At 56.2% G+C, this 15566-nt stretch overlaps 6 protein-coding genes across 6 annotated transcripts; 4 read left to right on the forward strand and 2 right to left on the reverse strand.

The window, feature by feature from the left end:
- Window positions 1–295: 295 nt before the first annotated feature.
- Window positions 296–1565, reverse strand: BO66DRAFT_462563 (aldolase; the record flags this gene model as incomplete). The annotated part of the gene is made up of 5 exons (XM_025652385.1): window positions 296–364; window positions 424–995; window positions 1048–1156; window positions 1205–1298; window positions 1465–1565. 5 exons carry the CDS (start codon window positions 1563–1565, stop codon window positions 296–298), a joined length of 945 nt encoding a protein of 314 aa, XP_025499078.1.
- Window positions 1566–2131: 566 nt separating this feature from the next.
- On the forward strand, window positions 2132–5197 carry BO66DRAFT_443249 (acetyl-CoA synthetase-like protein; the record flags this gene model as incomplete). The annotated part of the gene is made up of 1 exon (XM_025651500.1): window positions 2132–5197. One exon carries the CDS (start codon window positions 2132–2134, stop codon window positions 5195–5197), a length of 3066 nt encoding a protein of 1021 aa, XP_025499079.1.
- Window positions 5198–6833: 1636 nt separating this feature from the next.
- BO66DRAFT_334255 (flavin-containing monooxygenase) lies at window positions 6834–8947 on the forward strand (the record flags this gene model as incomplete). The annotated part of the gene is made up of 5 exons (XM_025644200.1): window positions 6834–7443; window positions 7498–7604; window positions 7664–8202; window positions 8264–8717; window positions 8822–8947. The coding sequence occupies 5 exons, from the start codon at window positions 6834–6836 to the stop codon at window positions 8945–8947; spliced, it is 1836 nt and encodes a 611-aa protein (XP_025499080.1).
- A 343-nt stretch (window positions 8948–9290) lies between these two features.
- On the forward strand, window positions 9291–12557 carry BO66DRAFT_415283 (MFS general substrate transporter; the record flags this gene model as incomplete). The annotated part of the gene is made up of 6 exons (XM_025649528.1): window positions 9291–9387; window positions 9435–10499; window positions 10564–10737; window positions 11214–11344; window positions 11451–11949; window positions 12316–12557. The coding sequence occupies 6 exons, from the start codon at window positions 9291–9293 to the stop codon at window positions 12555–12557; spliced, it is 2208 nt and encodes a 735-aa protein (XP_025499081.1).
- A 778-nt stretch (window positions 12558–13335) lies between these two features.
- On the forward strand, window positions 13336–14424 carry BO66DRAFT_462569 (LLM class flavin-dependent oxidoreductase; the record flags this gene model as incomplete). Its single annotated transcript, XM_025652386.1, has 1 exon — window positions 13336–14424. The coding sequence occupies one exon, from the start codon at window positions 13336–13338 to the stop codon at window positions 14422–14424; it is 1089 nt and encodes a 362-aa protein (XP_025499082.1).
- A 258-nt stretch (window positions 14425–14682) lies between these two features.
- On the reverse strand, window positions 14683–15439 carry BO66DRAFT_359396 (copper transporter family protein; the record flags this gene model as incomplete). The annotated part of the gene is made up of 3 exons (XM_025644972.1): window positions 15354–15439; window positions 15254–15284; window positions 14683–15173 (listed from the first exon to the last, which is right to left on the reverse strand). The coding sequence occupies exons 1-3, from the start codon at window positions 15402–15404 to the stop codon at window positions 14683–14685; spliced, it is 573 nt and encodes a 190-aa protein (XP_025499083.1). The 5' UTR covers window positions 15405–15439.
- Between the last annotated feature and the right edge of the window lie 127 nt (window positions 15440–15566).

Raw genomic sequence — 15566 nt, forward strand, 5'->3', positions numbered from 1 at the left:
CTCGAACAGTGGCCATACTCAGACACGGCGTTGTGCAACCTCGCACAACCCCACATGGTGACTGATGCAACCAGATCACAGTCACAGTCACGGCTCAGTCACATAATGACATTCACGATGACCCGATCAAAAGCATCATTGACGGGGAACGTGGCAAAACTACGAGTCTACTGATAATCATGTAATCTGGAGAAAAGTAGCATACTCATTACATTCCGCGAATAGCTCGACTCGAGACCCTTCAACAACATTAACGTATTCCAAGTGCCGTCCTAAGAATACCCCCATGCAATGCTCATGAACGCATCGCATCCCGAACCAGCTGCTCGGCCTTAGTTTGGAAATCACAGAAGATATTTATCGCCTGGAAGAGAGATCAGTAAGCAATCTCATGAGTTTCATACACGTTCCAGAGATACCTACCTGCCCAAGCTTCAGCTGAGCACGGCCTTCTTCGACTCTCGCAAAAGCCAAGCGATACCCGGCTTCATCATTGATGTAAGACGGGTAGGCAAGCTTATCTTGCATGACACCCTTATCCTGGAACAATGACAAGCTTTGCACCTCGTCCACGCCCTTGTGGCTAGACTGCAGCAACTTTAGGTCATCTGGGACCAGGGTGAACGCTGCCACACCGGCCAGCTGCAAGATCTCGTCCAACCCGATTGTCGCACATGCCTTGACCTTGGTCGGCAACGACTCTTGCCGATACCACTGCTGGGCCTGAACGCACAATGGCAACAGCGGATCTGAGCCCTTGTAGCTGGGCTCGAAGATAGCTTTGAGCTCATGCACAAAGGGCGAGATGGAGACGCATCCGGCTTCCCCGGCCAGAACAGCCTGCTCCATTGTGAACAGAGTAGTCGCCAAGGTCTGGATACGTGAGTACCGCAGCTCCCGGCACGCCTGGAGCCCCTCCCAGGTGGCCGCAACCTTCAGCACAAGACGGGAGGGATCGAAGTCAGGATCAATCTCATAGAACAGACGATGCAGTCCTGTCCGTCAAACATAGTCAGCGGCGGTCTGAGTAGTCGATACAAAACTCACTTTTTGCGGCTTCCACGGTCTTGCGCTGGTAGTAGGCGTAGTTGGGGTTGAGCAAGATGTGGAGGTTTCCCGTCACAAATGGTCGAACATCGATTGCCAGAAGAATAGCCTGGACCTTGCATCAGCGTGTAGCATCATTGACCATTGTTAGACCTACCCCAATCTCGATTGTCAATTCTTCCCGCGTAACATTGGGATATTGCTGATGGAGACTAGAAGCGAGCTCGATCGCTTTGTCGAGAACGGCCCGTCTACCTTCCTTGGCGAGCTCCGTATAGTATTCATACTTTGTTTCCATCTTCAGCATGATAGGGAAATCTAGCTGTGGCACCGAGTAATACCTGATTTGATGTGCAATCAATGCATCGCTCAACCTCTTTTGCCACTACATAAAGTTCAACCACCGTTCTCTATCACAGCATCATGGGGAGGCCCATACCAGTCACATCGAACGTATCCAGATCTACCTGTGTTCTCGCACGCAGGTAGTCAAGTAAATTGATCTGAGAGTTCTGCATCTTGGTCTTGAGAAAGGGCGAACAGCGCAGTTCGGACGAGTACGTGGATTATTGCTGTTTGTTGGTGCTTTGAACCCGCAATCGACGGGAATGACAGTCGGTCCCTAAATATAGAATCTTCACGACCTGGTTGATCAGTGAGAAATCGCTGGCTATCAGCCAATCAGTGCACTGTGTTCGACTGCAGCTCCACCCAAGGTGACATCGCTACGAAATTCGTCACCGATCAATCTCATTGTCTGCACGCCCAGTCAGCGCCGCAATTGTGGACCCGGGATGGAACTGTACCGAGCATATCTAGCCCTCGGAAGGCTATGGCAGGTTCACGGCGTCCAGAGTGAGCTGCATTGTGAGATGAAAGAGTTGTAGATCGGTTATCAGTGAAATTGAGCACTCCTGGCGCTTAGCGAGCTATGTCCTCCGCAAGCATGATCGTGAGCGCCCAAGCATGTTGAAGTGACAGAGAGGACTCATCTCTGTCCTCGTCGTGGTTTCTCTTGTCCTTGTCTGATTGATCCCTCTGAGCTCTTTTCATTGTGTATTGTATAGTGCAGCAATTCTCCAACATGTTGAACGAAAGCAGGCCTGACCTGGGTCTGGCCCAGCTGCTGGCGCAAAAGGTGCAGCTATATGCAGATGATATTGCTCTCGAGCATGGGGAACATCGCATGACCTTTCGACAACTGCACGAAAAGGCGCTGAGTATTGTGCTTGAGCTCGGGAGGCTCGGGGTCACAAAAGAGCAACCCATTGGAATTCTAATACCGAGAGGGATAAACCATATCCTGGCCCAGGTGGCGGTGGTGCATGCCGGCGCAGCCTGTGTTCCTTTGGACATTGACCTTCCGGATGACCATCTCGAACGACTCTTGCTTCATCTGGGGACCTCTCTAATATTATCGGACAACTCCAACTCACATCGACTACCGAACCTGCAACACCTGGTTGTCAACTGGGAGCCTGTTGAGCGAGAAGAGGTTGATCACTTCGTGGTGTCGGACAATTCTCCCTCCTGTTGCTCACATATTCTCCACACCTCCGGGTCTACCGGCCAGCCCAAGGCCGTGCGAGTGCTCGCAGCCGGACTAATCAACCTCGTCTTCAACGAATTCGCCCCAATTCGTCGTGGTCACCGCGTGGCTCACGTCTGCAATGTGGGATTCGATGTATCGCTGTGGGAGATATGGTCTGCGCTTTTGCACGGAGGGACAGTGGTTGTCTTCCAACGAGAGGAGTTCCTGGATCCCATCATCTTTGAACGGCGACTCCAAGTCGACCACATCGATGTGATGTGGCAGACCACTTCCCTGCTCGCCACTATTGCCCATACCTGTCCTCATGCCTACTCCCATGTAGATAGCCTGTTGACAGGTGGAGAGGCTATCCATGTCCCCACCATCCGAACCATCTTCGCCAACGGTCCGCCCCGCAAGCTATTCAACGTCTACGGGCCGACGGAGCTGTCAGTCTTCACGACCTACCACCTGGTAACTCCCCAAGACATCGAGCGTGGGGAGATTCCGATTGGGAGATCCCTCAGCGGGTACGACGCCTTTGTAGTCGACGAGAATCTCCACCCTGTGACTCAAGGCAGCGTGGGAGAGTTGCTAGTGGGTGGCACTGGTGTCGCAGGGGGGTATTTCGGACAGCCCGAGAAGACAGCAAGGGTGTTTGTGGCTGCTCCTCACCTCCATGAGAACTGCCAAATAGCCCCGGGATTATTCTACCGAACAGGCGACCTTGTGCGACGGAATGAATCCGGGGATATCGTCTATCTTGGCCGTCGCGACAACGAAGTGAAGATTCGCGGGCAACGAGTCGATCTTGGTGCCATCGAAAAGGCTCTGTTGTCAACGCAGCTCGTGGTGCGCGCCGTGGCGCTGAGGATCACACTAGATGAGCTGGATGGAGGATCCGCCTTGCTCGTCTGCGTGATCCCCTTTTCTCCGAAGATTACTGCCAACGCCATTCGTCAGCTATACATCGAACAGGCGCCGCATCTGATGGTGCCTCGGATCCAGGTGGTCGAGAGGATTGCTCTCACCGGGAGTGGGAAGGTCGATCGCAAAGCCTTGGCCAGCCACTACCTGCAGAGTCTCGCACGGATATCATTGAGAGAAAGTGAAGTCAATGGCACCGAAAATGTGGAGGTCAAACTACGAGCTCTATGGCAGGAGCTACTGGGCCTTCCCAACGCCGCTTTCCATGACGAGGATGATTTCTTCATTCTCGGCGGGACTTCGCTTCACGCGGCACTTCTTGTTTCTCATCTCCGACAGATCTTTGGTCGCGAAATCCGCATCTCAGTGTTGTTCGAGCATTCTTCTTTCCGGGCGTTGTGTTCATTGCTTCGAGCCAGCGACACGCCAGCCCTAACGGAGCGCAAAACCTCCGCGCAGGAAGAATGGCAACGCGACTGCCGCCTGAGACTTGAGCTTCGACCCCTGTCACGCTCAATTCCCGACTGGCGCAATCCTTCCGAGGGCGTCGTATTCCTGACCGGCGCCACAGGGTTCGTAGGAGCTTTCGTTCTGGCTGGACTTCTCGCACTCCCCGAGGTGGAAACGGTGGTGTGTCTGGTGCGCGCCACCGACGCCCAGCACGCCCACCGCCGCATCCGGAAGTCCCTGTTGAAATATAGCCTCATGCTAACACCTGCTCAAGAAGCACGGATTATCGCGATGGCTGGGGATATCTCCCAGGAGGATCTGGGATTGACCCCGCAGCAATATTCGTGGCTCTCGCACTGGGCGAGCGTGGTGTTTCATCTCGGGGCGCACGTCAACTTCGTGCAACCGTACTCAAGCCACCGTGCGGCAAACGTGCTGGGCACGCTGCATATGATCCGGTTTGCGAACAGCGGCCGCACCAAGGCGCTGCACTACACGTCGAGTATCAGCGCGTACGGACCCACGGGCGTGGTGAACGGCCACACGCATCTGGCGGAAGAGGAGCAGCCCGCCTCGCACATGTCAGCTCTCCCGTTCGCCATGGGTTACGCCCAGAGTCAGATGGTGGCGGAGACCATCGCCTGGAATGCGATCTCCCAAGGCCTACCCATCACCATCTACCGGCTCGGTTTCGTGCTGGGACACAGTGAGACGGGCACGATGAACCCCGACGACTTCCTGACGCGGGTCATTGCTGCCAGCCTGCAATGCGGCTGTTATCCGCTGCTTCCAGGTCATCGCGAGGATATTGTCCCGGTCGACTGGGTGGTGTCGACGCTGTTGCACATTGCCTCTAGCTCGGAGCATGCCCGCCAGGCGTATAATGTTGTCCATCCGACGACCGGTTCGAGCGTAGAGCTCTCGACAATCTTCACTCTGCTAAACCAGGTACGCGGGAAGACGCCCCTGCGTGCTGTTCCTTGTTCCGAATGGGTCGGGATCCTGTCGCAGACCCGCGAAAGTCCGCTTCAATCCCTACTGCCGTTGTTGGAGGAGAAGGTCTGGGAAGGGCGCAGTATTTGGGAGATGCAGCAGTGGATGCCCGAATTCGGGACGGAGAATCTGTGTAGAGCCCTAGCTGATGCTCCGCAGCTGCTGGAATGTCCCTCGCCTACGTCGCTGGTGGTCCGATACAGTCCCCACTGGCTGAGGGGCGATGTTTCGAACGTGTCTTCTATTTAGTTATCATTGCCTGTGTAGTAGATTGTCAAATAATTCTCGAGTTCATTCACTGTCTACATTCCACCTCAGCATGTCCCCTCTTTCTATACAAACACCCCCCTGTAAGGATTCTCCTCATCCATCTCCTCCTCCTCGGCCGTGACCAACACCCTCCTCACCCGACAAGGACTTCCAAACGCGACCGAATAAGGAGAGACGTCCCTCGTCACTACAGACCCGGCTCCGATCGTGGAGCCCTGCCCGATCGTGACACCCGGAAGAATGACTGTGTTCGCGCCAATCCAGCAATCATCCCCAATAAAAACCGGATGACCGAACTCGACCCCTCTCCGTCGGGAGAGAACGCTGGGGTCGTGGCTGGCGGCGATGATGCTGACATTCGAGGCGATCTGGACGCGGTCCCCGATGACGACCAGGCTGGTGTCGAGGACGGTGAGTCTGTGGGTATCAGTCTTTGAAGCCGTCTTCATTCGCGGGATATCCACTCCTCATTTCCATACAAGACAAATTTACCCACGGTAGAATAGAGTAAAGAGCATCAACCTACCCAAAATTCACAAACACCTCCCTCCCAAAGGAGATATTGCACCCGTAATCCGGGCGGAAGGGCGGCTCGACGAAGGTCTTGTCCCCTGCTTTGCCGACCAACTTGCGTAGCAGGTCTAGCCTCACTTCTCCGACCTCGTCAAAGGGCACGGTCGTGGTGTCGAGGTTGTTGTAGGCGGCGGTCAGGCCGCGGGCGAGATGGCGGGCTTCCAGGAGGGCGGGGACGGTGGGGTCGTACCTTTTTCACTGCTGTTAGCTTTTATTTGACTGGGTAGAGGGTAGGCAAGGAGGAGGGCATACATCATCCCCGAGATCATCTTCTCGTACTCTTCCCCCGACGGAGTGCCGTTGAGGTCCTGCGCCAGGGCGAGGATCTCCGGGCGCCTGGCCGGGGCGGCGAGGCTGTAGTTTGGTGGGGTTGGCATTTTGGATATTCGATCTTTGAAGTCAATGTGGTCACCGTGGTCTGACCCTTTTTTTGACGGAATTATGTCGGAGTGGGTGGTAAAGATATGACGGATCGAGGGGTGTCTCCAACGCGTTTAGTAAAGGGGTGAATACAGCAGTGGGACAAGTGCAGCACGCCATCAACTCAACGATTGTTTATTAAACTTCAGTTATCAGACACTTTTCAAAGGCTATTGCATTGACGTGTTCCGGACCAGGATCCCCTGGATCCTGCCTGCAGCATAAGATGATGCTAGATGCATGGCGCCTTATCGACTGGCTCTGGCGCGCCAATTCGAAACCCCATGCAGGGATGGCTCATTGTGGATGCCTGCCGCCAACAAACATCTCCTACAGAATGCAATTCTTCAGAATCGTGGTGCAGCAGATAGACAAGGCAATTGACATTTTCACGGCAGACTGCAGGACCGACCCAGTGTAGCAACACATGCGATGTGAAGCTCAAACAAGGTTGGAGTCATGTAAGGGTTCAGGGGCAGATGTAGCGGGTAGGAACAAGTCTAGACATCGGGAGATATTTGATGGAATGCACCTGTACCGACTGTCGATTGTACCTCTATACCGCTATGTAAACAACTCGAGATATCAACCCACAGGATTCACTTCACGCGACCAAGTCAAAATGACACCCCCCTACCACCACATCATCCAACTCCCCACCACCCCCAAAATAAATCCCTCCAGCATCGACCCAACCACCATCGCCCAAGAATGGCTCGCCAAACTAAACACCCACCTGACCGGCAGTCCCTCCATCCCTCTTTCCAGCCTCTTCCATGAAGACAGCTGGTGGCGCGACATGCTCGCCCTGGACTGGGATTTCCACACCATCCGAGGCTATCCCAACATCCAAAGCTACCTCGCGCAGCACCTTCCCCGTGTGCACTTGCAGAATACGCGTCTTCACGATGAGGAAGAAATAAAACCTGCCATTGACACCCCGTCTCCCGGACTAACTTGGATAACGGCGATGTTTGGCTTCGAGACCCGCTTCGGTCACGGACGCGGGGTGTTTTACCTGACTCCGACCGAGGAGGGAGGGTGGAAAGCCTACTCCGTGTATACTGCGTTGCAGGAGCTGCACGGAGCGGAAGAGAAGGTAGGGCTGCGACGGCCACACGGCACGATCGAGTCGATGCCGGGTGGAGTTGCGCAGGGGAACTGGTTGGAGAGAAGGGAGCGCGACAAGGAGTTTGTAGACACTGATCCCACGGTGTTGGTCGTAGGTGCAGGTCAGAATGCTTTGAGCTCTTGATGTGAATCACATGCTGAACGCTTCCTTTCAGGCCAGGCAGGACTCAATCTAGCGGTTCGTCTGCAGACCCTCGGTCAATCGTGTCTCGTCGTGGAGAAGAACGAGCGCGTGGGAGATAACTGGAGAAAGCGATATCGGGTTTGGACATCCTCTCTTCTCCAGATGCAATGGACTGGAACGGGCTAATACGACTGCAGACCCTCATCACCCACGACCACATCGAAACATGCCATCTCGCTCACTTGCCCTTCCCCAAGACCTGGCCCAAGTATCTTCCCAAAGATAAGCTGGCCGACTGGCTGGAATCCTACTCCACGATCATGGAGCTGAACATGTGGACACAGACTGCAGTCAAGTCGGCTGAGTATGATGAGGCTGCGGGGAACTGGACCGTCGGCCTCGTGCGGGACGGAGTCGAGCGTATTCTACGCCCTCGACACATCGCATGGTGCGCAGGACATCTGGGCTTACCCAAGATTCCCAGCTTCCTAGGGCAGGAGGAGTTCAAAGGGACGATCTACCATGCGAGTCAGCATGTCGACGCCAGAGAATTGGCCCCGCAAGGCAAGAAGGTGGTGGTAGTGGGGACCGGGAATAGTGGCCACGACATTGCGCAGGACTTCTACCAACAGGGAGCAGTCGTGACGATGCTCCAGCGGGGTCCGACGTATGTCCTCACCGAGGAACACGGATTGCCTTTAATCCCAGAGAACCATGGCATCGACGATGACAATCGGTAAGGTTGCCCCCTCACGCCCCCTTTCATTCTCCTACCCGCAGCCCTAACAGCCACGCAGCCCTCCCCTCGACACGCAAGATATCCTCTCAGAAAGCCTGCCCTGGCCCGTCACCCTCGCCCTCTGCGTCGACCTCACCAAGCGCATCTCCGCCGCTGATTCTGCCGTTCTCGAGGGTCTCCGGTCCATTGATTTCCAACTAGATTTTGGCCTCGACGGCGCCGGACTGTTACGCTCGCTGGTCTCCCGCGGCGGGGGATACTACATCGACTTCGGCTGCAGCCAGCTGCTGATCGACCGCAAGATCCAGCTGCATTCGTGTGCGGGCGGTATTGCCTCTTTCGGCCAAGGGGGTCTGCACCTCGCCGACAGCACTTATCTGGCTGCAGACATTGTGGTGCTGGCGACGGGGTACGCCAACATGCGCGACTCGGTACGCCACACGCTAGGGCCGAATGTGGCCGACCAATGCAAGGACGTATGGGATCTGGACGAGGAGGGGGAGATACAGACGGTGCGTACAGCAGCAGCAGCAGCAGCAGCAGCAGCATCACCCACGTCCCTCCTTACATCACCTCGCAGACCAGAAATTCCCGGACTGACCGAATCCCCGAATAGATCTGGAGACCGAGCGGACATCCCCATCTGTGGCTCATGGGCGGAAGCCTATCGCTGTGTCGCATTTATTCCCGCTTCGTTGCACTGCAGATTGCCGCCGCGGAGCTGGGGCTGATGGCGCAGTGAGGGTGCATTCTTGGGCCTTGCTTTGGCGTGACACGAGGGCCGTCTGTGCTTTTTCTTTGTCTGGCGGAGGCCAATCAATCGTCTTTCGCAATAGGAGCCATCGATTCTGCATCGCCATAGGCCGGTCGATTAGATGAATGAGTGATTTGGGCGTACGGATTCGTATACTAGTGGGAGAATGAGGGTTCTTGCTGGTGTCGTAGCTGAGCTGACTGTCGGAAGGTGCTAGAATGATATTCGAGAGTGTCGTGGATTTAACTACTCGTAGTCGCTCGGATCTTTCCTCACACGATTAGACTAGAGACTCAATGCCCCTCGATCATAGACCTGATTGACTGTCGCCATGACCTCGAAGATCATCCCCGCGAAGCCCATCGGCTACGGGTGGCGATCCTCACGCCTGTTCATCGTGGCAGTTATCTCTCTCGCCATGTTCGCTGGTAAGCAGCCATTCATCTCTCCTCGCGCCCTCTAATCAAATCAACAGACACCTTCCTTTTCAGCTTCATCATCCCCATCCTACCCGACATCCTGCAAGACAGACTTCAACAACCCCCGTCGCACACGCAGCTTCTTACTTCCATCCTTCTGTCCTTGAACGCACTGGTGTCGATTCTGATCGCCCCGTTCACCGGCCATTTAGCGGACGGCTCCAAGTCGAAGAACCAGTGGATGGTGATCTCATGGGTGACCAACGCAGTCGGTACAGCCATCACAGCATGGAGCACGACAGTAGCCGTCCTCTTTATCGGCCGACTCATCCAGACCCTGGCCGGGTCAGTGATCTGGATCGTCGGCATGGCCATTCTGGGGGATAAAGTGGGGGCCAAACACCTAGCCAAAGCCCTGGGCTTGGCCATGCTGTTCGTGTCCGCGGGGCTACTCAGTGGCCCGGCTGTGTCGGGGTCTCTCTACCAGTTCGTGTCCTACTCGATGACCTGGGCGAGTGCATTTGCCGTGATCCTCGTGGGGACTGTCCTACAGCTTCTCATTATTGGGCCCTTCAACTACGAGATGCACACTGAGGACTCCTCTCCAGAAGAATCGCAGATCCGAAACCCGTTACTCTCCTCTGCATCCCACTCCGAGAGCACGGCTTACCAAACTATCGAAGAACCCAGCTCCCTCCCCATCCAAAACGTCTACACCCTCATGCTCCGCAAGAAAAGGGTAGCCACAGCACTAATAGCAGACACCCTCTTCGCGATCATCATCGCCAGCTTCGAGACCACGATCCCGATCCACATCAAAGCCGTCTTCCACTGGGAGTCTCTCCAAGCGGGACTACTGTTCCTGCTTCTACAGGCCCCATCGATGATCCTCGTCATCCCGGCCGGATGGCTGAAGGACCGGATTGGGATGCGGTACCCCGTGACGATCGGGTTCCTGTGTCTCGCGCCATCGCTGTGGTTGCTCGGGGTTCCGGGCCACACGCAGGACGTTTGGTGGACGGACGACGAGAACACTAATCGGGTGATCTACATCGCCACGCTACTGGCGATCGGAGTCTGGCGGGCTCTGTTATTGGGGTTCGGGGCTGTCGAGGTGTTGCGTAAGTTTCCGGGGGTTGTTGGTCCCACTGAGCTGAACCCCGGGCTAATCCTGGACGTGTGTAGACGGCGCCAACGAGCTTTCGCATGAATACCCGGGCATCTTCGGGCCGCACGGCGGGTACTCGCGGTCGTTCTCCATGTCCAATATCAGCTGGAAGCTGGGGATGTTTGTGGGGCCGCTGGTCTCGGGGACCTTGACGGAGAAGATGGGGTATTACCAGATGAACTTGGTTCTAGGTATGTTTTCGGGCCTCTGGGCTGCCTGGGCTGGTTTGAGTACAAACTGACACTGGTTCAATTGTGGCAGCTGTGTTGTGTTTGGTGATGGGCGGGGCCACCTTTCTCGCCATAGATTGAGGTAACGATGCTTGAAATGGATACCTAGTGGGTGATAAAACGTAACGTGAGATGGTTGTCAGAGATGGTTGGCCGAGAGGAATGGACTGGAGTATGCAGTCGCCGAGGGCTCGGCATTGGGCACGTGGCTGCATACCAGTACCTATGCTACTGTAGGGTTAGCAAACATGCACCACATGTAGATGTTGACGTGTTCGCAGGTGTTCATACGTTCCAGATCGATTCTCAATCTGCCTGGGCACATGTCAGCCGGCAGCTCGAGTTTAAATATGTTCAGCTGGCCTGTTTCCATTTCATCCTAAATCCCACCAGATCTACCATCCATCATCCCAGCCCAACATATCCCTTCTCAGTAGATTTTATGCCTACGGCAATGAACGAGCCCCAGGTGATAGCCCTAGCCGGCGGCAGAGGCGACCTGGGCCACTACCTCCAGGAAGAGCTCATCAAGGATCCGCGCTACAGCGTCGTGATCCTCACGCGGCAGGTAGGGCTTCCACTCCCACTCCCCTCTACGCCATTGGACCCTTCCAAAATCTCCCCACCACCATCCATTGATCAACCCTCAATCAACCAGAAGACTAACAACAAAGACCCACCCTCCCACCCTTATCTCCAACAGAGTAACCACCAAAACAACAGACTACACTCTCCCTTCCCTCCTACACATCCTCCGCACCACGCACACCACAGCCCTAATCTCCCTCCTCCGCTGCCCAGACGAGGACTACCTCCCCCTCCACACCACCCTGCTCAAAGCCTGCCAGCTCACCGAAACCTGCACCCGCTTCATCCCCTCCGAATGGGCCGGGGACATCGAGTCCTTCCCCACCCTCCCACGAGCATATGGCCGGACTCGCCTTCCGTTCCGGGCGATTCTTGCCGAGCAGGCAGGCTCCCAGACATCTGATGCCCTATCCCACCCCGTGCAGAAAATAGAGTATACACTGTTGAATCACGGCTGGTGCATGGAATACTTCCTCCCCGCCCACCAGTCCCACCGAAGGTGCATGCCCGGGGAGTTTCCGATCGATCTCGTCGCGTGGAGGTATACCGTCCGCGGGACGGGAGAGGAGGCGCAGAGCTGGACGTGTGCGCGTGACATAGCGTGCGCAGTGGGGAGGTTGCTGGTCGCTGAGAGGGGGAGTTGGGTGAGTTGCTTTCTTTCTCTTTTCTCTCCATCTTTGTTAGTTGTTGTGGAGGGTTATTACTAGTGTGAAGGGTGGTTGATGGAGGAGCGTGAGGGATGAGGGTTAGGGCTGACGTTGTCCTCATCTAGGAGCCGGTCACGTATGTGGTCGGGGAGTGGGGGACGTTCAATCAGATGGCTTCGCTGTTGGAGAGATTTTATGGTACGTCACCCTCTCTCTACTTCGATCTCTGCCTGAGTATATATTCCATGGCAGTTCTCTTTGCGGCAAATTAGGAGTAGGAAGAGGTGTGGCTAATATACGACAGGTCGACCCTTCGAACGAGACTACCGATCGAAGGAGGACATCGAAACCACGATCCAGCAGTACGAGGACCAGCCGGAGAGTCTGGAGCTGGCAATTGCTGAGGCAGAGGAATGGACAATCAGCGGTGCTACTGCCTGTCCGAAGGAGAAGACCCTGCGGCAACGAGAGAAGTTCTTTGCCGGTATGCATTTCACTACTGTGGAGGAGTTGCTGAGGAAGGCGGAGGTGGAAGAGCGGGTGTAATAGCATGAAAGCATTGGTGCTGCCTGAACCAAAAGATTCTATTGTACTACATAGCACACGAAGATTCTCTGTCAGCCTCATCCTCGTTCACTAGTAGCTGCCACGACCCACGGTCGCAAAGCTGCTTCAGGCTTTCGATGGTCCTCTCCGAATCTATCTCAGTCCCTGGGTGAGGGTCCTGCCGTTCCGGCCCCATCAGGCGCTGTGGGAACGGACGTGCATGTTGGTGAGTTGATGGAATTGGTCTTGACTCGGATCAAAGGTAGTAGCAATTGTAGAAGGAACTTTCAGTAAGCTGCGTGCAGGGCGAGAGTGTGCATTATTATGGTGAATTATGTAGAAGCAGCGGCAGGGGCTGGTAGGGTAAGATCGGAGTCAACCCTTCCTTCCCCCACTGAATGAACCACGCATCACCCCTCATCTCCTTCATCGTCACGTCCTATTCTGTTGAGTAATCCATCCAGACCAACTGTCACTGCACCTAAAATGCTCTTATCTCCCTCCCACCCCAGTTTGTCAGCACGACGCAGCATGGATGACGTGATTGCGGGGGGTTTGACGCCATGCAGCCAGGAACCCACCATCGACCCTCATGATACGCTCACGCCAGAGCTATCGGATCAACCCACGGCCAACGCCATCCAAGCTGCAGTTGGTGCCATAGCAAGTGCCGGCATCCGATGTTCGGAGGGCGGCTATAAAGCCAGCCGGCGGGCGACGACAGAACACCTCCATCACGCAGCCCTAACTCCAACCAAACCCACGATCAACCAGCACCATGCCCACCGAATTCATCAGTCTCACATTCCCCAATCCCTCCACGGAGCTGAAACCCATCCCCAATGCCCCAATTGACCCCGACTTCCTCGTGCGGTACGCCCGATCGCTGGACGACTACGGTTTCAACTACACGCTGGTCCCCTACGACTCCTCGTACTTCGACCCCTTCACGACGGGCGCAACCATCGCAGCAGTAACCAAGAACCTCAAGATCATCATTGCTCTGCGGCCCAACACCCTGTACCCCACCGTCGCTGCCAAAGCGCTGGCGACGCTGGACCAACTCAGCCGAGGCCGGGCGGTGGTGCATCTCATCGCTGGCGGCAGCGACGCCGATCAAGCGCGGGAGGGCGACTTCTTGAGCAAAGAGCAACGCTACGGCCGTCTGGAGGATTACATCCGCATCCTGCGACGGGCGTGGGAGTCCGACGAGCCCTTCGACTGGGAAAGCCCCTACTACACGTTCAAGGGGTTCAGCAACCGGGTGCGGCCCGTGAACGGCACGATTCCGGTGTCGGTGGGCGGCTCGTCCGACGAGGCCTACCGCATCGGAGGCAGCCTGGCCGATATCTTTGGCCTGTGGGGAGAACCGCTGAAGGAGACGAAGGAGCAGATCGATCGCATCTACGCGGAGGCAGACAAGGCCGGCCGCGCGGAGCCGGACCGCCCGCGGATCTGGGTGACCTTCCGGCCCATCACGGCGGAGACGGACGAGCTGGCCTGGGCCAAGGCGCACCGGACGCTGGATCTGTTGACCTCGCACCGCCAGAACGGCTTCGGCCGCGTGGCCGCCGACGCGCCGCCGCCGCAGAACGCGGGCTCGCAGCGGTTGCTGGAGATCGCCCGGCGGGGGGACGTCCAGGACCGCGCGCTGTGGTATCCCACCGTCACGGCCACGAATGCGCGCGGCGCCTCCACCGCGCTGGTGGGCTCGCACCAGACCATTGTCGACTCCCTGTTGGACTATGTCAAGTTGGGCGCGGAGCTGATCTCCATCCGCGGGTATGACAACTACAATGATGCCGTGGACTACGGCCGGTATATCCTGCCTCGCGTGCGGGAGGAGTTGGCCAAGGAGCAGGATTAGATGTATACTAGTTCCTTCCCTTATTCCCTGGGTGGCAGATACTCCATAAATAGAACATATGATGTCCACTCCACCTGCCCAAGCCTCTTGGCGCGGGGAATTGAGCGCATTTGAGCTACTTAGGCATTCAGGCAGAACAGCCTGTCAGGCACAATTATCAGTCGCGTGACTATACTGCCCTTACAACTGGACACCATTAATCATCAGCATCATTATTGACAAATCTAATTCGAGACGAGACACAATTCTCAACAGCATCTACCCACAGCACCCCGTCGTCCATTCCTCCGGCTTATCCGGCACCACCGGCGCAGCCTCCGCGGCCAGCTTCGCCCTCGCCGGCAGCACCACGCGATACTCGCCGCGATCACAGAGCACCTTGCCCACGAACGCCCCCAGAAAGATGGAAATGATCATGTACCCGTTATACGACATGGCGTTCAACATGATGATGTACGCCAGGCCGAACTGCAGCGTCTGCAGCAGCGCGCGGATGAGTTGCTGCACCGGACTAGCCCGGAAGGTGACCACCAGCGGCCCGTCGGCCAGCGTATCGCCGCAGAAGAACTGCGTGCGCTCGGCGGGGGACTGCGCCGCGACCTGTCGCTGGAACTGGCGCTGGAGGTGCTCCTCGTATTGCTTGCTCAGCAGGCGCAGGACGTCGAGGACGACGACCAGGAAGGCCACGCCGATGCAGGAGACGGCGAATTGGCCGGCGGTGGTGATGTGCCAGGTCGAGGAGAGGAAGCCTATTTGGGGATTTAGGGTTAGGGGTGTGGTTGTTGTGGGGGAGCAGGGGCGGGGGGGGTTGCGACTGAGGGGACCGTACAGGCATCGATGGTGGTCCAGTTCCAGAGCATCTTTATGCGGATTAGTCATTATGTTCCTAATGCATCCATAATTCATAATCAGGGATAGGGTGGGCATACCGTCACCGAGCAGGCGCTCGAATTGGAGGAACTTGACATGTGCATGTCCATGGTGGTATAAAGGTGGGCGTACAGCACAGTACACGGTGGTCAACGATGGGTGGGATAACCTCACCCTGAACAGGCACCGGCCGGGCCTTATATGGAGGCGAGAAATGAGCAGATTATCACGCAGGATGCTTGGCAGTGAGCAGATTTCGGCCTTGGCAGGCT

The sequence above is a fragment of the Aspergillus aculeatinus genome (genome assembly GCF_003184765.1).
Source record: "Aspergillus aculeatinus CBS 121060 unplaced genomic scaffold BO66scaffold_66, whole genome shotgun sequence".
Taxonomy (NCBI): Eukaryota; Fungi; Ascomycota; class Eurotiomycetes; order Eurotiales; family Aspergillaceae; genus Aspergillus; species Aspergillus aculeatinus.